Consider the following 23,392-nt stretch of genomic DNA (forward strand, 5'->3'; position numbering starts at 1 on the left):
CTCCTCACGTTTCTTTTCATATACAAATACATCCTTCAAGATTCAGTTCAAATCTGTCCTTATCCATTAACAATCCTCTTAATTCTTAGAGGCCATACAAACTGGTGTTACTCGAAACACTAAAGATTCTTGTCCACAGTATTCATTTGTCATACACTACTGTGATACTGTGATTTAGAATAAGCAATATATATTTGGTCTTCATCTGTTTCTAGCACAGAGTTCCTAAAACCTTTGTAATTTACTAACTTATGAGAGCAATGAAAGTGTCCTTTGTTATGCTACTGAGATGACTTTTGGACCCCCACCTAAGGATGGGGACTCAGGAGAACCAATCTTGTGATTACAGAGTTGGAACTTTCAGTCCCGCCCCCGTCCTCTGGGGAGGGGAGAGGGGCTGGAGGGTGCATCAATAGCCAATGGCCAATGATTTAATCAATCTTGCCCATGTAACGTAGACTCCATAAAAACTCAAAAGGATAGGGATCGGAGAGCTTCTGGGCTGGTGAACACATGAAGATTTGGGGAGACTGGCACACTTAGAGAGGACATGTAAGCTCTGTGCCCTTCCTCCATATCTCGCCTTATGCATCTCTTCCATCTGCTGTTGCTGAGTTATATCCTTTTATAATAAACCAGTGATCTACTAAGTAAAATGTTTCTCTGAGTTCTGTGAGCCACTCTAGCAGATTAGTCAAAACCAAGGCAGGGAGGGGTGTAAATGGAACCACCAATCTACACTGGTTGGTCAGAAGCACAGGTGACAAACTGGGCTTTTGACTGGCATCTGAAGTGGGGCAAGGGGTAGACTTATAGGACTAAGCCCTTGACCTATGGGATCTGACACTATCTCTGGATAGCTGATGTTAGAATTGAGCTGAATTGTAGGACACCCAGCTGGTGTCCAAGAATGGCTTAGTGGTGGGGAAACCCCACGGTCACACACTGGAATTGGCTGCAGAACCTTTTAAATACTTTGTGTCATCTTTGTTGTTACTCTATACAACCATCCACTTCTATTGTGTTGTACTAATTGGTGTATATTTTATTTGGCTTGCAAGATTATACATTCCATATAAGAATCATTTCTTAAATATCTCTGCACCCTAATAGCACATGTATATTCCAGTGTCTTGAATTAATTGGTTAATAAATCAATAATTTGATATTTTAAAACATTTGTCTAAAACTAACTATGGCCCATAACTAACTTCGGGCAATAAACTCTAAGCCAGAACATTAAAATTCTATTCAAGATTTCTATTGAACAGAAATAGATAATCAGAAGCGTAACTTATCCCAATTTTATCCTGTCAAACTAACAACCTGCGGAGCAGAGATTTACCAAAATTTAGATTAAATATTTTGATAAATATGGAGTTCTCCACCAGAATGATCTGAGAAGAAACAAGTATGAAACTCTATATATAAAATGTATACATTTCATCATCTCTTTCTACTTCTTACAACATAAGATACCAGAAACACTTTCTGAGCTAATGTTTCATGGATTTTCAATGAACAATTTTTAATTCTGGATTTCACACACCAAAAACATTAGTCCTTATTCTTTTTCTTCTAAGAAACATATCCTCAATGAACTAGAAAGCTTCTAGCACTTGCCAGTCCTGGCATGAAGGATAAAGAAAATGTTTATTTTAAAAATTCATTCATTTCTGAAATTGTAAACAATTCTTATGAACCAAATTTTAATTAACAATATACTTAATAAAATTTATTAAAATACTGTATTCTAATATTATATATCATTACTCTGTTAACTATTAGATATTTACAGTGTATTTCTTAATAAAAATTTAACACTGATATCATAAACTAATGAGTGAATATAAATATAGCTTATATAGGTTACTATACAATTTAGATTCAGTCCTCACCTTCAGTATTTGTCATTTTATTTTCATGAATAATCTCAACAGCTTCCTTAGGGGCACCAAATAAAACCAAAGCTTGTGATGTGGCGTTGTCTTTTTAAAAGAAAACAAAAATTTCAGTGAACAGTTAATATTCATTTTTAAAATAAGCAAAATAATGTACAAAACTATGTTGTGAAAGTGCTGTCCTTGAAAAAGCAACTAAAATATCGATATTAAACAAAACCCACAGTAGAATATCTTTAGATGTTTTCCATGTTTTTCATTTGGCTTAACTCTCACAAGAAGGTATTCAAAGTAGCATGCAGCTATTAAAAGCAGAGAGATCATCCAGAGTGACATCACCAAAATGGTGGGGTAGGAGACCCTAGACTCCATCCAACAAACTTCAACAATTAGACAGCTATCCACAAACAAAAACAGCTCTGGGAGAGCTCAAGAGTCCACTTAAAAAACTTCAGCAACATAGTGGAACAACAACAACAACAGAGAATAACCACACAAAAAGGAAAGGAAGACAGCTTCATTTTGTCTGCATTATCCCACCCCCTAGGTCCACACTGCTCAGTGCCAAGAGGGAACTCTCTGGTCTGAAATAGCTCCTCTCACTAGGAAAGGGTGAGCAACCAGCTTCCCCACCCTTTCGGGGCACTGCACAAAGGACCGTCTTTGGTTTCATCCCACCCAGAGATCAGCAAAGCTGAGAAGTATAAAGATGGCTTGGCACAGGGAAGAATGGCAGAGGCTACCAGTATCAGTCATGCAGCAGCAGTGATCATGCTTTCCAGTGGCCTGCTCTGCAGAGGACCTCACCTTCTTTGCTGGCAAAGTTGTCCTTCAGAAATGAAGGAGAAAGAGTTTCCCAAACAAGAGCTGAGGGAGTTCATCAACATTTGACTTTCTTTACAAGAAATGCTGAAAGGAGTTCTTCAAGTTAAAAGAACACTAATTAGCAAAACACAAACATGAAAATATAAAACACATCAGTAAAAGTAAGTATATATTCAAATACAGAATACTCCAGTACTACGGCAGTATATTAATCACTTAATCCTAGTATAAAAGTTAAAGGACAAAAGTACAAAAATAGCTATAACTGCAATAATTTGTTAATAGATACCAAATATAAAAGATGTAAATTGTGACATCAAAAACACAAAATGTGGAGGGTGGGGTATAAAAAGGCAGAGATTTTGTATGTGATTGAAATTTAGTTGCTATCAGCTCCAAAAAGACTGTTATATCTATAAAATGCTTCATTTAAGCCTTAAGGTAACCACAGAGCAAAAACTTATAGTATTACAGATACACAAAAGAAAAAAAGAAGGGAGTCAGAGTATACCACTATGAAAAATCATCAATTCGATAAGGAAGACAGCAAGAGAGGAAGAAATGAACAAAGGAACTAAAAAACAGGCAGAAAACAATCAACAAGATGCCATTAGGAAATCCTTACCTATCAATAATCAATTTAACTGTAAATGAATTAAACTCTCCAATCAAAAGGCACAGAGTAGTTGAGCAAATTAAAAAAAAAAAAAAACAAGACTCAACTATATATATATGCTATTACAAGAGACTCATTGCAGCTTTAAGGGTACATAGAGGCTCAAAGTGAAGGGATGAAAAAAGATATTCCATGCAAATGGAAACCAAAAGATATCAGAGGTAGTTGATCATATATATATATATATATATCTTACGACCTCATACATACTTACGTCAGACAAAACAATCTCATTTACAGTAACATGAAAAGAACAAAATGCTTAGGAATAAATTTCACCAAGGAATTGAAACATCTATACACCAAAAACTGTAAGATATTGATGAAAGAGATTGAAGAACGCAAACAAATGGAAAGAGTTACTCTTCATGGATGAGAAGAGTAAATATTGTTAAAATGTCCATTAAATTCAATTCTTATCAAAATTCCGATAGCATTTCTCACAGAAATTTTTTTAAAAATCCTAAAATTCATTTGGAACATCAAAAGACTCCTAATAGCCAAAGTAATCTTGACAAAGAAGAATAACGCTAGAGGCATCACACTTCCTTATTTCAAACTGTGTTACAAAGCTATAACACTCAAAACAATATGGTACTGGCATGAAAACAGACATAGATTAGTGGAACAAAATAGAGGATCCAGAAATAAACCCATGCATATACAATCAATTAATATTTGACAAGGGAGCCAAAACTACTCAATGAGGAAAGGATAATCTCTTCAATAAATGTTGCTAGGAAAACTGGATATTCACATACAAAAGAATGAAACTGGACCCCTATCTTACATCACTCACAGAAGTTAACTTGAAATGGATTAAAGACTTAAAAGTAAGACCTGAAATCATAAAATTCCTAAAAGAAAACACAGGGAAAAAGCTCATTGACATTGTTCTTTTAAGGACCTTTTGGCTATGACACTAAAAACACAACCAACTAAAACAAAAATCAACAAGTGGGACTACATCAAACTAAAAAGCTTCTGCACAGGGACTTCCCTGGTGGTGCAGTGCTTAAGAATCCACCTGCCAATGCTGGGGACATGGGTTCGATCCCTGGTCTGAGAAGATCTCACATGCCACAGAGCAACTAAGCCCGCACGACAAACTACTGAGCTCGCGGGCCACAACTACTGAGGCTCGCGCGCCTAGGGCCCGTGCTCCACAATGAGAAGCCACCGCAATGAGAAGCCCGCACACCGCGACAAAGAGTAGCTCCCGTTCAACGCAACTAGAGAAAGCCTGCACACAGCAATGAAGACCCAACGCAACCAAAATAAATGATAAATAAAAAGTTAAAAAAATTAAAATAAATTAAAATAAATTAAAAAGCTTCTGTACAACAAAAGAAACAATCCACATAATGAAAAGGCAATCTATAGAATGGGAGAAAATATTTGCACACCATCTATCTGATAAGGGGTTAATATCCAAAATACACAAGGAATTCATACAATTCAACAGCAGTAAAACAAATAATCTGATTATAAAATGGGCAAAGGACCTGAGTAGCCATTTCTCCCATGAGTACTAACCAAGGGAACAAAAAGCAAAAGACAATACCCCAAGTACTAAAACCAAGAATGAAATAAGGGTATTACTATATTACAGAGTGGTTTATAAGGGAATACTATAAACAAGATTCTACCAATAAATTAGATAACCTGGATGAAATGAACAAATTCTTAGAAAGCCACAAGCTATCAAAATTGACTCAAGAAAAAACAGAAAATCTGAACAGAACTATAAGAAGTAAAGAAATTAAATCAGTAATAAAAAATCCTCCCACAAAGAAAAGTCCTTGGCCAAATGGCTTCACTGGTGAATATCACCAAATATTTAAAGAATGCCTCACTGATGCTTCTTTAACTTTGCCAAAAATTACACAGAAGAGGAGAGAACACTTGCCAACTCATTCTATGAGCCCCATATTATCCTGACAGCAAAACCAGACAAAATATTATAAGAAAATAAAATTATACACAAAATATTTCCTTATGCACATGGATCCTCAAAAATACTACCAAACCAAATCTAGTGGCATATAAAAAGAATTATACATCATGTCCAAGTGAGATGTATTCCAGAAATGTTTCAACATATGAAAATCAATCAATGCAGTACTAACCACACATTTCAATAGATGCAGAAAAAGTGTTTGACAAAATTCAATCCCATTCATGATAAAAACACTCATCAAAACAGGAATAGTAGGAAACTTCCTTCACAAAGGTGAAAAATCCACAGCTAACATCAGATATTACAGGAAAGAATGAAGTTTTCCCCCTAAGATCAGGAAAAAGATAATCATAGCTACACTTTGCCACTTCTATTCAATACTGTTCTGAAGATCGGAGCCAGAGTCGTTAGGCAAGAAAATTAAATAAAAGGCATCCAAAATACAATTTAATAAAGGCATCAAAAAGAATAAAATATTTAGGAATAAAATTAACAAAAGAAGTGCAAGACTTGTTTGGTTAAACAAGTTTCACTAGAATCTACAAAACTGTTGAAAAAATTAAATACCTAAATAAATAGAAAAATATCCTGTGTTAGTGGATTCTAAGACAATTTTGTTAAGACACCAAAACTCTTCATATTGATCTATAGGTTCAGTGCAATTTCTATCAAATTCCAGCAGCTTTTTGTCGTTGTTGTTTTTCAGAAATTCTCAAACTGACCCTAAAATTAACATGGAAATGCCAGGGACCCAGATTAGCTGGAACAATATTGAAAAAGAAGAGCAAAGTTGGAGGAATCACACTTCCTGATTTCAAAAATTATTACAAATCTAAATAATCAAGACGGTGTGGTACTGGCATAAGGACAAACATGTAGATCAATGAAATAGAATTGAGATTCCTGATATAAACCCATATTTAGGTCAGTTGAATTTTACAAGGGTGCAAAGACTATTCAATGAGAAAAGAATAGTCTTTTTATCAACAGATAGTACTGAATATATGAATGTAAAAGAATGAATTTTGATTCCTACCTCAAACCATGTACAAAAATTAACTCATAATGGATCATAAACTTAAATGCAAGAGCTAAAACTATAAAACTCTTATAAGAAAATGAAGGGGTAAATATGACATCAAAGGAACAAGCAATTTTAGAAATTAAATTGGCTTCATGAAAATAAAAATTTTTGTGCTGCAAAGGACACTATCAAGAAAGTGAAATAACTGAATTACTTTGCTGTACACCTGAAACAGTGTACATCAACTGTAGCTCAGTTTTTAAAAACTCACAAAAAAACTCCCCAAAAAAGAGAAAACACAACCCCTACTATGAGCAAAAACATTCATAAATCACATATCTAATAAAGATCTAGTTTCTAAAACATATAAAGAATTATTATCACTCAAGAACAGAAAAAGACTAATAACCCAATTTAAAAATGGGCAAAAGATTTAAAGAGACATTTCTCCAAAGAAGACATACAAGTGACAGTAAACATATTTAAAAATCCTGATCATCATTTGTGATTAGGGAAATGCAAATCAAAACCACAATAAGATGCCACTTCACACCCACTAAAATGGCTATAATAAAGTTTAAAAAGATAACAAAATTTAATAAGTGTTGACAAGGGGGTAGAAAAACTGCAATCCTCATACATTGCCATTTGGAACGTAAAACACTGCAGCTGCTTTGGAAAAAAATTGGCAATTAGAAAGTTAAATATCAAGTTACCAAATGACCTAGCAATTCCAGTCCAAAGTGTAGACCCAACAGAAATGAAAATAGACGTTCACATAAGAACTTGTACTTAAATACTCATAACAACATTATTCATAATGGTCCAAAAGTGGAAACAACCCAAACACCCATCTACTGATGAATTTATAAAACAATATGTGGAATATACATACAATGGAGTATTACTCAGCCACAAAAAAAAGAATCTCGACAAAACTCCAGTTTAAAAGAAGGCAGACACACAATGCCAACTATTTTATCAATTCATTTCTATGAAAAGTCCAAAACGGTCTCCCATTCCCGCTCCCCACACCCTCCACTCGCCAAATAAATCCCTGCTGTGAGGGCAATTCTGTTACCTCAGAAATTCTCATATAAATGTCAGCAGAAAGGGTATCAAGCGCTAACGCTGAAAGGTGGCACCGAGTGGACCCTAAAATCCCGTAGGCGGAGCGTCACTGCGTCCGGACGTTCTCGCGGTGTCTCGAGGAGAATTCGCGGCTCAATGCTGCAGTCAATCATGGCGCAGCAGGTGCTGCTTCATGAGTTGTCCCGGAAGTTGCGCAGCTGGACTGCCTTGCTTCAGGCCTCTGCGCTTGCGCGTCTCCGCCACGACCTGGCTGGGGCGCCGGTGTTGGCGAAGGGGCCACTGGGCAGGACTGAAAGTGGTCTCACACACACACACACACACACACACACACACACACACACACGGAAAGCCTGGCCGCCCGCGCGTGTGGGACCGCAGGTTGGCGGGGATGCCAAAGGGCTCGCTGACAGGCAGGTAGGCCTTCACGACATGGGGGTGCGGGCCACCTGGGACTCCTCGAAGACGCGGCCCCGCTTCTGTACAGGACACCACCAAGCACTTGTTCCTGACCCCGGCTCTCCGCAAGGTACTGCGCTCCAGGAACCCGCGCTGGCGGTCAGCATGCGGCGTAGAGGCGGCGCCGGGCGGACGGTGGGGGCGATCTGAGTGGCATCCCTGGGCGGCGTCGCATCTAGGACCTCGAAGCGCACGCCCCGCGTGTTCTCCTGGCACAGCGCCCCCACTGGAGGCCGGCCACGACGCTGTACTTGCTCTTGTTGAGGGACTGCACACCCCTGGTGATGTCAGTGGGGATATCGGGGCTGGTGCCGGCGCACGAGATCTTGCGGGCCTAGGCCACATCCCACTCGTACTTCTCTTCCAGGTAGTCGGCCCGGCCAATGCTTGAGCTCCTGGTGGGCGGACACCGCGCTTCTGATGTCCACCGCCAGGCCACTGGGGAAGGGCCGCGCTTCCATGTGCAACGGATTGCGCTTGTTGCAGGCCTTGGGCAGGCAAAGCACATTGGACTTTTCGGAGACGGTCTCACGGTGCCAGATGACATGGTTGGATTTCTTGATAGGGGATGCAAGTGTGGTCCTTCAGGCAGATCACCAGGTGCAGCTCAACGGCACCTGCAGTGATGTGCTCCCCGACTCCTTGATGATGCACTGCTCCCTGGGATCCGATTTGGCCTGCGGCTTCAGCCCCTCCACCTGACCAGTTTGGGCAGGTTAGCCGGGTTCTTGGCTTCCAGAGCGAGCCTGAAGACCAGGCTTACGCTGAACTTCATCACGTGCGTGTAGTGGGCGTGCTCAAAGGTCGTTATGGTGCCTGTCTTCACCAGGAACTGGTCGACACCCACCAGGCCCACGATGTTACCGAAAGGCAAGTAGCTTTGTGGTTGCCAGGGGCTGGGATGGGGGGTGGCAGCTAATGGTATAGGGCTGCTTTTTGGGGTTATGAAAGTGTACTGGAATTAGATAATGGTGATGGTTGCACAACCTTGTGATTATACTGAAAATACCCAATTGAAAGAAGTGAATTTTATGGTAGTGTATAATTATAATTCAATTTTTTAAAGTTAAATACAGTATTATTGATATCAGCACTGAATAAAGCTACATGCTGAGTGAATCTCTGCATGATGAGTCAGTTTTCATATGAGTCTGATTTGACATCCAGTCCTTTTTATTATCTCTATGATATGTCAAGGGAAATTTGTAGCTTTAAGTAATTATATTAGAAAAGAGGCTGAAAATTAGTGATTTAAGCATCCAAATTAAGAATATATGGGAAAACAAACCCAAAGAAAGTAGAAGGAAGATAAGGGGGCAATAATACCTGAAATTAACAGAAAGCAAACCAACAACAACAAGAAAAATCCCTAGAGATAATTTAAAAGGTGAGAAATTACCACTTTGAAAAATATAGCACCAATGAATACATCTGGCAAAATTGATCAAGACAAAAGAGAAGAAACAGAAGAAACAAATACAATTTATGAATGTAAAGCAGAAATATTGCATACAAAGGATATAAAAATAAAACGTTAACAATATTGTATCAATACATGTAAAGTTTAACCAAATGAAATAAATAAAATTCAATACATGTTCATAATTTATAGTAAACTATAAAAAAAACTAAATCATATTTAGTGGTGAAACATTAAAAGTCTCATCTTAAAAATCAGGAACAGGGAGGTAAGTGAGCACATTTTTATTGCCTGCATTTAACAGAGTACTAAAGGATCTAGACTAAACAATAGAAGAAAGTAAAAATATTAACTCATTTTCAGATTGTCTAATATTAGTGAATCAATGACAGTTAAAATTATGAGGTTAAATATGTAAAACTATATAATGTATATTAGCATATTTACATATAATATATAAAACTAAATGTGATTTGGAAGAGGTGAGAGAACACAGTGTACTGTTTCTTAATGTGCCTTATGAGTGCACAGATACTCGATTTTATCAGTGTTTGTTGTCCTTTACATATATGTTACAGATATTTTTACATGTATGAAATATTTCCTATTTCAACATAGAAAGGTGCTATTCTCTAAAAAAACAATATTATACAGTCTCTGCCTTTTATATGGAAATGATACATTATGAAAAACAATACATAGAAAAACTAAGGCAATATCAGTATCTTAATACAAGTAAATAAGTGATGCTGCCATGAAATGCACTTTAGTGAATATATTGCCTGAGAATCCAAATATTACAGGTGGTAAGTTTGTAAAAATGTACTTTTAATTGTAATAGAAATTAGTATCCCAGAGCTAACTGTCTGTAAACAGGAGTCATGTGAAAATACTGTTGGTCAGCATGTTTAAGATATGGCTGTGACTCTACAGAACAATTGGAAAGTTTAATAATTTGTTTTATTTTTTATTTCAACTGAGAGCACAGAATAATCATCCAGTTTGCTAAGCTTATTTATAGTATAATGAGAATTTTGATATAACCACAGTAGTTGCAGGGTGATTTACACAATATAGGAAAGGATTTATTTTTGATGTGAAGAAGAGTATTATTATGTTGAATATCATCTGGTAGAAGTTAATAAATAAGATCTGAGGTTGTGTTCTTGTGGTGTTAATGACAAACCTTTTCAAAGGTTGGTACATCATTAGGTTCAATACATCATCCAGCAAAGACTGCTTTGGGCTTAAAAGTTTAAAATTTGCTAAGACTGCTAAGTTTCTGTAGTTTGAACATGGACATCTCAGTGCTTTGCTTGATAAGCTGAATGTTCTTTATAGTATTTGTTGTTGTCTTACAAAGAGGATAGGGAGCTTAATGATGGTATGATGCCAAAGGGCTAGAAATTAATTTTAACTGATAATCACTGTTTATGCCAGCGTTCCAAATACTGGTCCTAATGTCATTTAAATACAAGTATCCTGAACTTACTAAGTACATTTCAAAAGACAATTTATTAACCATATTATTTTCCACACAGTTAGCCAGCCAGATGTATTTCCATTTTGTATGCATTTGCAGGAATAACCTATATCAAAGAACACTTACATTCCACTGTATAATGTGATGTGTGGTTTTATCTGACTGTATATTTCTCCATTGCATAGACAGAAAGTAGGTGTCCTGTCGTGTTTAACATGATTAACTTTCTCCTAATGTACCACACACAAGAGCTTTTGCTTGCAATCCTGTGTGGACTGGTCACTTTATGTTCCAGTACAAAATAAAGAGTCTTTGTCAGGTTATTCAAAGGGAAATCACCAGCTCAGCTCTCTGAAGTCTTGGAACAAACTATTAGTTTTTAATTAACATTATAATTAATCCAAAAATTTTCAATAGTTCTTTTCAAATATTTAAACATAAGATAGGCACAAGTATAATTTGATTATCCTATCTCTTTCCAAATTGTATCTTTGGGAAAATTGTTTTATGTGAGAAACCTGGTCCATTTTGCTAATCTGAGGTTGAAGTCATTTTCCAGACATGAAAATTTTTTGCTTAAACTTCACTACACAAAATCTGTGAAAATGAAATAACATCAATTGTGTCAAATAATATTGATAGAATGAATAAAGACCTAAAAACCAAACTTACTGAAATATTCTGAAAGTAAATGAGCTAAGCCACTAAAAATCCTATGCAAGATTCGTAATCCTACATGAAATCCATTGTGCGATATCCTCAACTATGTTTTGAATTACTAAATGACTGCTTTCTTTTATAGCCCAAATAAGACTGTAGTGCTTTGATTGCAGTAATAGCCCCACTAATTTTCTCCTTCCAGTGTTCACCTTCTTTTGCAATGTGACTTTGCAGCATCTACCACTAAGAGGTGGAGTCTAATCCCTGCCTCTTGACTCTAGGCTGGTCCTGTGACTTGCTTTGGCTGATAAAATGTAGCAGAAATGATAGGGTGCCAGTTCTGAGCCTTGGCCTTGTGAGCGTCTCTTCCCCCTCGTAGACCACGAGGTCAGGCTGCTGTAAGAGTATGAGAGACAACGTGGTGCAGGGCTGAGTCAGCCTGGTTTTCCCAGCCAACACCCTAGGCCTGTGAAGGCCCAGCTCAAATGAGCAAGATCTGTAATGATGCTTAGCTGGCCTGTGGCTTACTGCAGATGTGTGAGTGAGCCTTCCTGGGCCCACTTGAGAACCACCCAGTACAAGTGAGCTAAAATGAATGTTTATGATGCCCTATGTACCTGCATTTTTTGTGGTTGGTTGTTACATGGCCTTAGGGCAGCAATGGATAACTCATATGAAGACTATTGTTCCCAGTTAAGTATTCGAGACAAAATTCTATACCAAGGATTGGTAGACTTTTTTTTATAAAGGTCCAGATAGTAAAAATTTTTGGTTTAGTGAATCACATGCAGTCTCTGTTGCATGTTTGTTTTGTTTCTTTTGTTTCTTTTTACAACCCTTTACAAATGTAAAAACTATTCTTAGCTTTTGGGCTGTACAAAAAGCGCTGCTGACCAGATTTGGCCCATGGGCTGTAATTTACTGACCTCTGTTCTATATCAGGCAAAGACATGATATTGCTAACATGATGCAGAATAAAAGATGCAAAAGGGGCTCAAGTTGCAAAGTAATGTGGTAAAATCTAATACAATTTTTAAAATAGAATTATACAAGTATTTTTTTTCATTTTTAATTTTGTATGTTTCTCTTCAGTGGTGTGCTGGTAAAATTTTAATAACCACCTGTCACCATACCACCAATTTCAACCAGTCAATGGAGTGGAATTGAGAAGAGATGTATACAGTTAGCTCGCATGAGCTAGTAAGAGCTGACTCCAGCAGACCATTGTACTACCTACCTATTTTACTGCTTATACTGTAGTTCAGTAGTAATTATATAAGAAATTGATTATAATCCATACAGTGGGTTTTCTTTAAACTGATTTACTCTTTTTGCTTACCTCACCTTCCTGATCCCAGTATATTTTGGTTTTGTGACCCCCTGGTCCTGGAGAAGACTACTGTCCTTACAACTGTCTTCTTCTGAGAGTGACCTGAGTCGCATTTATCTGTGACCTAGTTTCAAAGAAAATCACTTAAGGATAAACTTACCTTTCTTTGTTTGCTCTCCTCCAGTGGAAGAATAGGAAATTATCTTATCTTCAGGCATGGTTATTTACAGTCCTTTGAAACCTAATTAAAAAGAAAAACATTTAACTATCATGAATCAAAATTAGTTTTAATTACACTAAAAATTGTCAACTCAAGAACTGGTAATGTCAGGATAGGTTTCTAATATTATGCAATTTATATATGTAAAAATCAATACGAAATTATGTTAAAATGTAAGGAAACCAACAATATACTCTTTTTCCTGTGAGGACTTCTGTGAACCTATTTAGGAAAACCAAATATAAAAATTCCCATTAACGAGGCATCTTTGATCCCCTGCTCTGCTGTTAGGTTAAATAGACACTGGGCCTGAGTATTAGATAATTTAGTATTCATCATTGAAGCTGTGGGCTCAAAGCCCTTTGGGAATTCTAGAACCTACATTGTTTCATTTCATATGATAAAGTTAAACCTTGCTGTCATCTCTTCTTTACATTCCCTCAGTTCCTTTTTTTAAAATATGTTTTATTATGGACAAAGTCAAATATATACAGAGGTAGAGAGAATTACCAATGTAATTTGATTGCAATAATGGCCTCAAAATCTCACGTGATGAAAGTGAATTAAGGTGATTCTTACCCAGCACAAACTCAAAGCGAACCCAACACACAAAAGGACTAGATAACAGAAGTCAACAGAAAAGGAAAGATAGCAGAAACTGATCCAAAGTTACTCCAGAGTGTGAAATTACCAGATATAAACCACCTAACAACTATGCTTAACATGTTTATAAATATAACATCAACATTTTAAATTTCAGAACTAAAAATTATGTAAATTGATATTGCAGATTTGAAAAGAAGCTAGTTAGAAATCCATGAACTGCAAACAGCTATGTAACTGCAATTCTAAACTCACTGGTTCAATTTAAAAGCAGGTATGACAAGACTGAAGAAAGAATTAGTGAAAAAGTTCAGGAAAAAAACTATCTTGAATATAACAATACAGAAAATACAGAAGCAAGCATAAAATTCAGTGTGCTCAACCTCCACTTTCAGGAAGATGGAGTGAATGTAGTTATCCCTATTCCTTCCTCTACATACAACAAAAAACCCTGGACATTATATATAAAACAATCATAAGACTTTGAAAGGTGGAGAGAAGAAGGCAGACTGGCTAGGCACCTTGAGATCAGAGGAACAATGAGGTGGTGAGTTTCCAAGATTTTCTTTTTGCCTTATACATCCCAGACTTGAAGCTAAAGAAACCAGAAACCCAGATATGCCAATGTATGCAGACCAAATAACGCTCTGACAAAAGCCCGCTCTCTTTAGCCAAGGGACCAGGAAAGGGGCAGCTTAGCAAGAGAGAATACATTTGGATAATAACCTCTCTACTCCAGCCAAACACCACAGAAAAAACTGACCCCACACAGGCAGAGTGAGGAGCCTAGATTATTTCCACTCTTGCTAGGTGGAAACGAGGCACCCCCATTTTCCTGCTGGGGTAATGTCAGAAGACTCTGATGTCCTGTAGGAATCCAGGACTTCCATCCCCACTGGTTGGAGGCAAGCCTCCCCCATCTCAGCGTCAGTGGATACTGTGTGGGGAGACTGGACTTCTACACCTCCCAACAGCACTAATCAGTACCTCTTCTCTTCCCCACTGGGGTGGCCTGAGAGCAAGCTTAATAGTGAGTGGCAACTTTTACTGCAGTCCAGCAGTAACGAGGCCACACCCTCTCTGTGGTGTCAGTGGCGTGGGTGTCTGAAGCAGTGACGCCTGCCTCTCCCGGTGAAGGAGTTGTCAGTGAAGATCCAGTGGGGAGCTAGAACCCACAACCTATTCTCAGCAATAAGAAGTAGAAATTAAAACCCCAGTGAGATATCTGTGCACCTATCAGAATGGCTAAAACAAAACAAAACAAAAATAGTTGCAACACCAAATGCTGGCAAGGATGTGGAGAAACTGGGTCACTCATACACTGCTGGTTAGAGTGTGAGATGATATAGCTACTATGGAAAATAGTTTAGCAGTTCCTTTTAAAACTAAAAATGACTTGTCAATATGACCCTGCAGTTGCATTCTTAAACATATATCCCAGAGAAGGGAAAACTTATTTTCACTCAGAAACTTATGCAAGAATAGTCTTAGGAGCTTTGTTCATACTGCCCAAAACCTGCACACTACCCAGATGACCTTCTGTGGTGCATAATGAAACAAATTTTGTACATCTGTAATGTGGAATACTACCCCACAATAAAAGGGAACAGACTCTCTATACACTCAACAACTTGGATGAACCCCAAATTAATTATGCTGAGTGAAAAAAAGCCAATCTCAAAAAGATTTGTATTGCATAATCCATTTTATTCATCAAATAACGTAATTATAGAGATGGAGACCAAATCATTGGTTGTCTAGGGCTAGAGGTGGGAAAGGGGTGACATCAGGGAGTGTTATGATGATGTACAGTTAAGTATCTTGATCATGGTGGTGCTTACACAGAGCTACACAAGTAATAAAATTTCATAGAGCTATATATATGCACACAAATAAGTGCATGTATTACTGGTGAAATCTGCATAAGCTCTATGGTTTGTGGTTTGATATTGTACTATAGTAACTTATGATGCTAACATTGAGGGATGGTGGGTGAAGCAGACAGAAAACCTCCTTGTATATATCTTTGCAACTTCCTGTGAGTCTATAATTATCTTGAAATAAAAAGCTTACAATATATAAAGCTATAAAAGAAAAGAAAAAAATGATACCTAGAAAATCCTCGTGCTTGTGGAAATTAAGAAATAAACTATGAACAAACTATATAGAAGAACATGTCACAATAGAACTTAGAAAAAATTTTGGACAATGATCATGAATATAAACGTACCATAACACGTGGGACAAAGCAGAGCAGTGATTGGAGGAGACAGCACGGAGGTGGGAGGGAGTCCATTTTAAAGAGGGTGTCAGGGAGAAGTCCTCTTTGAGAAATTGATGGCTGACTATAATGAACTGAGAGAATGTGCCAAAAGATCTAGGGAAGAGTCATCCAGGAAGAGCTGAGATGCAAAAGTCCTAAAGCAGGAATGAGCTAAGAATGGCCCAGAAAGAGTAATTGTAAATAATTAACTCTAGAACCAGCCCTAATGCAAGAGTAGAAAATAACAACAAAAAGGTCTAGAGCATTCCAGCTGACATTCATCCAAAGCATCCTATCAGCCGGGCCTGATCACTGCTGCCAGAAACCCTCAGGCTGTTTTCACCATGGCAGACTAGCTCGTTAACTTGCCCTTCACAGGTCTTGCCAGAAAGCTGATTGTTAAATTTTCATTAATTTTGCAAGTCAGTTGAGACCACGTGGTAGTTTTAAATCAGCCATGGTGAGTAGATTTACACCATGAAAATCAGCAAATGCCACAAATCAGGTCTTATTTCTGTTTTTGTTTTTGTCTTGAGAGGTGGTTGTTGAATATTTATCAGTGCACTACGACCAAAAAACACAGATTCCTGAGAAGACGGGACATGAGCTACATTATTAGAATATAAGGCTACTGGAAGAGGGGATGAAAGAATTACAGATATGATTATTGAATTGGGCTAGGTTATTAAAGCTGGAATGGGTTCCACTCAGTTGGAAAACAATGAATAATTTGGTTCTAGAAATTGGGTCATGAGGAGGAATAGAGTCATAAGAAGGGTAGGTAAGGGAGAGTGTTAATTTTAGGGTAAAAATGTTTAGACATCAGTTGTTTCAAACCTTACATCTTCTTAAACTCTCTATTTCCAATTTGTCTCTTTTGAAAAATATCACCCCCTGCTTCAGAGAGGAATTAGAAGGAATCAGATTTATATTCTAATTTAATATCACCAAACACATCTGTGCCCTTCATGGCCTCCTCCTGTTCTGACAATGCAGGGTATCCCTCTACTGGTTTGTCTTATCTCTCTACTTGTGCCAGGGAGCTCACAACATTCTCCCTCCTGATTTATTGCTTCTAATTACAATTGCAAAATTCTTGTGCTCTTTTCTTAAAACAGTTGTTTCTGTTGGCATTTGTGAAGCCACACATTTTTTTTCTTTTCAGTTCCCTCCCAATAAATGGAAATGCCTTTCCTTCCATTGCTATGATTCCTTATGAAAATCCCTGCATCAGATCATCCCCTTCACTCTCTATCCACTTACTCTACTATATTTTCTTCTAATGACTCATTATTACTTAACATATATTACAAGTTTATAATCGTTTCCTTCATTTCCTCTTTTTTCCATTAAAATTCAGAGTCTGTGTTTTTCACTGCTGTCGTCCTAGCATCTATAACAGTACCATTAAATAGAACTTTTTACAATGATAAAAGTGTTCCAAATCTGTGCTGTCTAAAATGGTAAGCATTGGGCTTCCCTGGTGGCGCAGTGGTTGAGAATCTGCCTGCCAATGCAGGGGACACGGGTTCGAGCCCTGGTCTGGGAAGATCCCACATGCCGCGGAGCAAATAGGCCCGTGAGCCACAACTACTGAGCCTGCGCGTCTGGAGCCTGTGCTCCGCAACAAGAGAGGCCGCGATAGTGAGAGGCCAGCGCAACGCGATGAAGAGTGGCCCCCGCTTGCCACAACTAGAGAAAGCCCTCGCACAGAAACGAAGACCCAACACAGCCATAAATAAATAAATAAAATAAAGAATTATTAAAAAAAAAAAAAAGTTATATAAAATGGTAAGCATTATACTAAGCCACATGATCACTTAGAATCACTATTCACTTGAAATGTGGCTAATGTAACTGCTGAATAGATTTTTAATTGTATTTCATTTTAATTAATTTCAATTTAAATCACCATATATGGCTAGTGGATACTACGTTGGACAGCACAGATCTATCACAATGCCTGGCACATTGGAGGGGTTCAAAAAGGTCTTGTTGAAAATGAAAGGATGCATGAATGAAAAAAAATGCATGAAAGAATGAAATACCTGCAATCAGCGTATAATCCTACAGATTTGGTTTGGGACTGTCACCTTCCCCTCCTAGTCATGCTTTTTGTCATTGGCTTTGTTTCAGTTTTCGGTTAGAATTTTTGCTTGTTTCCAAACCTGAATAGCATATGACATGTAGAATTCCTTTTGTTTCACCACTCTTAGGCTGGCATCTTGGCAAATCACTATATTCCTCAAATTTTGTTTAAAAAACAAAATTTCTGACCTACGTATCTTTCTAGACAGAAAAGCTTCTCATTCTAGCCATTTCCTCTCACGATTTTATTTGTAATTGTTTGTTTTAAATATTCTTATTGTGAAATATTGCATAGCAATATAAAAAAAAACTTTGCGTCTTACAATGCAGCCTAAGAAATAAGTGGTTAACTGTAACATTCAAATTCCAGTGTATTCCTCAGTGGTCACAGTTCCCTTCTTCCCTCACCAGAAATTGCAACCATCAAATATATAATCCCCATGGTTTCAGTTCATTTTTATTACATATGTATCTCAAAACAATATACTCTATAATACTGGTTTAGAGCTTTACATCCTTCTATGAATGATATTATACCCTACAAATCATTCTACAACTTTTTTACTTGTTTAGTACGTTTCTGAGATTTATCTGTTGTTACATATAGCTGTATTTCATTCTTTTTCACTGCTGTATAGAATTCTGTTCAGTTTCCTGTTGATGACCATTTCAGTTTTTTTCAAATATTTTCCCTATTGTAACTAAGTCTTCTATAAGATTCCTTTATACTTTTCTTTGTGAATTATACTAGAGTATCTGTAGGGTATAAACATGGGGAAATACATGCTGGGTTGTGCTTTTTTTTTTTTTAATCTCAGCAGTTCTAGATATAGTCCTTTGTTATTAATATGTGTTACAAAGATCTTCTCCTAGTTTATCCAGTGTTTTTATTTGAAGAAAAATATTTTAATGGAATTAGGCATGTAAATCAGCCACCCATTGCCCAAATCCACAAACAATATCAAAAGTCAGCATTTAGACAACTTAGAGACTCATAGCCAACACCTACAAAATTTAAAGCCTTAAAGTCAGTGACAGAAAGTACCATCTGCTCTTCTAAAACCTAATAAGTTGTCTGTATTTATAGATTTTATCTTTGTAAGATGCTGTTTGTTTGTATCCGTGTTATTTTAATGGCTTTGATAAGGCTATGAAGTTAATGTGCTACTTTCCTGTTCTTTCATATTCTCATAAAAATATTAAGCAACTTTACCTTAAATCATTTCAGTAGCCATGATTCATTCACGCATTCTTTGCAGTAAACAGTGCAAATATACTGATATTCTTCCACTAATTATGAACACCATATTTATTTGTTTACTCTCACTGGCTTTATCTATAATTCAGCTGGTTTATTTTATTCTAATCTAAATGTTAAAATCTACATTCTTTTCACAAAGAAGATTTTTTTAAAAAAGATCTGACAATGGGAAGTACTTCATAAACTGTTATAATATTCAAAAGTTATTACTTTTTTTTCCAACTTTTTACCCTATCGTAAGCTGAGATTTTTAAGCTCATTTAAAGTTACGGTTCAAACAAAAATTATGTCAAATATTCTATCTATATAGCTTCTAAATCCCTAAACCAGTTTAAATATAGCCAGTAAAGAGCACAGAATATAAATGCAAACCATCAAGCAAGGCAGCAAATGGGAATCAGAGTCAGGATCCTGGCCAAGGCCAGTAATCAGAGATTTGGAACTCGACTGAACAGAAGGATGACCAATCACTACTGACACTAACGATCTAAAATGACTAAACCAGATTGCCAATTACATTGGTTCTTCTTTAGTTGCAGATGAGAGAAATTCAGCATAAGCAGAAATGAAAACAAAAACACACACACAAAAAAACAAGGAAAAACTACAACATTAAAAGGAGTATTTATGGAAAAGACACTGGTTAATTAATGGAACATATCAACAGTCCATCTGTAAGAGAAGCAGGAATACAGGGGCTCAAATGCCATCAGCATTCTCTGTGCCTCAGCCTCAGATATTCTTTTCATACTTGTTCTAGTTTTCCTTCTACAACTTGACTTTTTCTGTGTTTCAGAAATCTTGGCTGCTGACACCTCCTGAGTTTTATATTGTAGAGATTCAGCCACCAATGAAGTGTTGACTTTTTCTCAGATTTGATTCCAGTTATCTCGGGAGGATTTTAATTGGACCAAGTGCCTATATTTGACCCAATCAAATATTGGCCTTCCTTATTGCTAGGAAGTCAGGATATTATTATTGTACTCATTTGAACCTGCTTTCTATTCCTGGCCACAGTTATGGCTGGGGTAAAATTGCTGTCTATTTGCATAGCTGCCCTCACTATAATTTGGGGGGTGATGGGTTTGGGGAGAAGATAGGGAAGACCAAGCAGACCCTCCTAGAGGCCCTATTCCAAAAATGGCAGGCAAACTCATAGGTGGTGGTTCTACACCAAGAGGAAGAATATTTTGTTAATCATGCAGGGATGTTTCTAATAATTCCAGTTTTTCCAACAGTGAGCAAAGCTGTGTTGTGAGGTAGAAAGCATTATATCACTAAAAGTGATTAAGGAGAAGCTACAAAATCATTTAAGTATTGTATAGGAAGAACTTAGAAAATGTCTAGAGACTGGACTGAATTACCTTCTAAGATCCACTTCACTTTAATATTCAATAATTCTTAGTTTATTTCATTTCATCCATTCATTGATTCATTTCAATTTTCAGCTTGTATCTTGTTTGTATCACAGTGCTACTTGTTTAGGGTACAAAAGAATATTTCTAGGGTACATATCCTGTACCCTCAAGGTATTCATCAATTTGATTATATCTTGTATATTTTTAGTAATACCAAGGAATTTTAACATAAGGCCTAGAAGTTACATGTCCATGAGAATAAAAATATTCCTTGCCTCTTTACCACATGTTTTATATTCCAGCCACACCAGTCATAAAAACGAGCCTTACTTACACTTCCATGCTGTCATCCCTTGCACATTCTTTTTACTCTTCCTTCCCTTAAGTCTCTATGTAATATAGTGTAATATATATAATGTCTCCTGTAACTTCTCATCACAAAACATATTTACTTACTCCTTCTCCCTGTACTTTCTTATATAAATTCTGTCTTGAATGTTGCTTTTTCAAACAGCATAGTTTTTTTAATCCTTTTATTTTTTGTTATACAATAGATTGTTTTGTGACAATGTTGAGGCTATTGCAAAAGAGTAATGAAAATTGCAAAAAGACAAGGCATTTTTCTACATTTTTTTCTATCCATACCTATAATAGTTTCTTTTATAAATCTTTAAACTCTATTCCTCTGATTCCTAATCTCTTCTCTCTTTCTTTGATGGAGTTCTATTGACTTTATGTCTGTATTACATTCAAGAGATTAAGATGCATTAAATATTACATCTCATGGTTTTACTAAAACTGAGCACATCTTCAGAAAGATTAAATGTCATCTTTTTCTACAAATCAAATTAGTACTGAAAAAGCCAGTTTCTACATATCTATTCATAAAGATATCTCGTACTGTATTCTGAATTTGTCTGAGAAATGAGCTTTCACCTTTTGGCAATTACTTGAGACATAAAGAACGGCAAGCAAATCAAGTCAGTTTTTATGACATTAAATTATTTCATAGGTCAATATCATGTATTAAATTATTATTTCACCTCTGAGTCACATCAAATGATTTTACAGTGAGTGTACTGAGAAACACTTGCTGACAAAATATAAAGTACTTGTCATTCATATTCAATAACTACTTTGTCTCAAATGTAAAATAACAAATTCTTATAAATTTGACTTTTAAAATTCTTATGGAAGAAATTCTTTATTAATTAGAAAATACTATTCCATTTTACTATGAGATAGCTTTTGCTCCTGAAGAAAGGTGCCTTTTGATTTTACTTTTTTAGAATTTTCGTAACTATTTATAGACCACTTCTACCTATTTCTGATAGACATTTTGTGCAATGCAAGAAAAGTACGAGAATAACCACTGCCCTCCCAAAGTTTCAGTTTATTTGGAGATATTACTGACTCATGAAATAGAGGGGTCTTGAGCCAAGGAAAACAAAAATGATAGCTTATACTTAAAACATACCACATATGCATTTACTCTTCACAACAACCTGTGAGCTAGGTACCATTACTGGCCCTATTTTGCAAAGGAGAAAGCACTCGCCAGTGTCTTGTAGCTGGCAGTGCAGCACCGGATTTAGCCCTGGAGTCGACCACCATGCTGTACTCCTGCTAAAGAGGGCCAGTGTTCCTAGGGTGAAACAGAAGTAAGAAAAGAGTTCTCAGGACCCTCTAATGTGCTATTGACTTTACGTTCCAGTCATTTGTAAAATGTAAACCTGGTTGAACTTTGGAATCAGGGGAAATGATTACAAAGTCTCTGAGACTACAGAATTAGTCTCAAAATTAAATAGATTTAAAGCTTAAATGTAAAAGAAAAACAACAGCTAGAGGAAACTGTTTATGTAAAAATAAGATGAGAAAGGCCTCTGAGCATAGCAGCAAAACACATAATGTTCTAGAGAAGATATGGCTCCACAAAAATTTAAAGCCACCTTGCTATAAAAAATATCACTCAAATCAGGAAGAGATTATTAAAACGTGGGTAACAAAGTAGTTTCTGGCTTAATATATAAATAGTTAGAAAAACTGGTTTAAAAAATGAAACATACAAACAGAAAAAATTAACAAAGGACCTGGAACTGGCAATCCCTATACACACACAGGCTCATGCTCATACAAACTGGGGGGAGAGAGAGCAAATTAATATAGGAAAAGTGTTTAGCCATCAGTCATTAATAAAAAAAAAACATTTTTTGCAGAGGTTATTATACAGTAAAATAATAGAAGAATCATGTTATCACGTAGGAAAAAGTAATAGACATGCAAACTGCAAAGGGATGTCACCTAAGGCGATGACATATTTACATTCTGAATGGATTACCTAAATCCTGTAGGGGAGAGAAAATAGTATATAATATAAATAATATAATTTCTCTTTGAGAAAGGAAATCATAAATTTTTTTAAACAGATGTCTTTTAATTCAGGGAACCATACTTCATGAGTTAGAAAATGAAAAGAAAAATCACTTTCACCTAGATATTCTTTTTTTTCAGGTACCCACGTTGTACATCACTTATCTTCATTAATCATTCAAACTAGAGGATATAGAACATTTGCAACCCCTGGAACCAGAGAATCTGTTTGTTAACAAAAGTAAGCTTGAACTTGAGATTGCTTCACTGTGAGAGTTAGGTTCTAACGTGCTAGGTTTTCCAGTCATTCCATGTAAAAAGATAAGCACCTGCTTATAAAATTATTTCTCTCCCACCTAAAATGTAACCTTTTCATTTTTCAACACTTTTGGAACATGTATA

The 23,392-nt window shown here is 36.5% G+C and overlaps 1 protein-coding gene and 1 pseudogene across 1 annotated transcript in view; both read right to left on the reverse strand.

Annotated features, from left to right (window-relative positions):
- The window catches only part of CCDC178 (coiled-coil domain containing 178), a 355,393-nt gene extending 352,819 nt beyond the window's left edge, over positions 1–2,574 (reverse strand). The window contains exons 1-2 of the mRNA XM_059893788.1: positions 2,535–2,574; positions 1,899–1,988 (exon numbers count right to left, since the gene is read on the reverse strand). Coding sequence (XP_059749771.1) covers positions 1,899–1,988; positions 2,535–2,574 — 130 coding nt within the window. The remainder of the gene's footprint in view (positions 1–1,898; positions 1,989–2,534) is intronic.
- A 5,048-nt stretch (positions 2,575–7,622) lies between these two features.
- On the reverse strand, positions 7,623–12,940 carry LOC132347352 (elongation factor 2-like; annotated as a pseudogene).
- Positions 12,941–23,392: the final 10,452 nt, after the last annotated feature.

The sequence above is a fragment of the Balaenoptera ricei genome, chromosome 14 (genome assembly GCF_028023285.1).
Source record: "Balaenoptera ricei isolate mBalRic1 chromosome 14, mBalRic1.hap2, whole genome shotgun sequence".
Taxonomy (NCBI): Eukaryota; Metazoa; Chordata; class Mammalia; order Artiodactyla; family Balaenopteridae; genus Balaenoptera; species Balaenoptera ricei.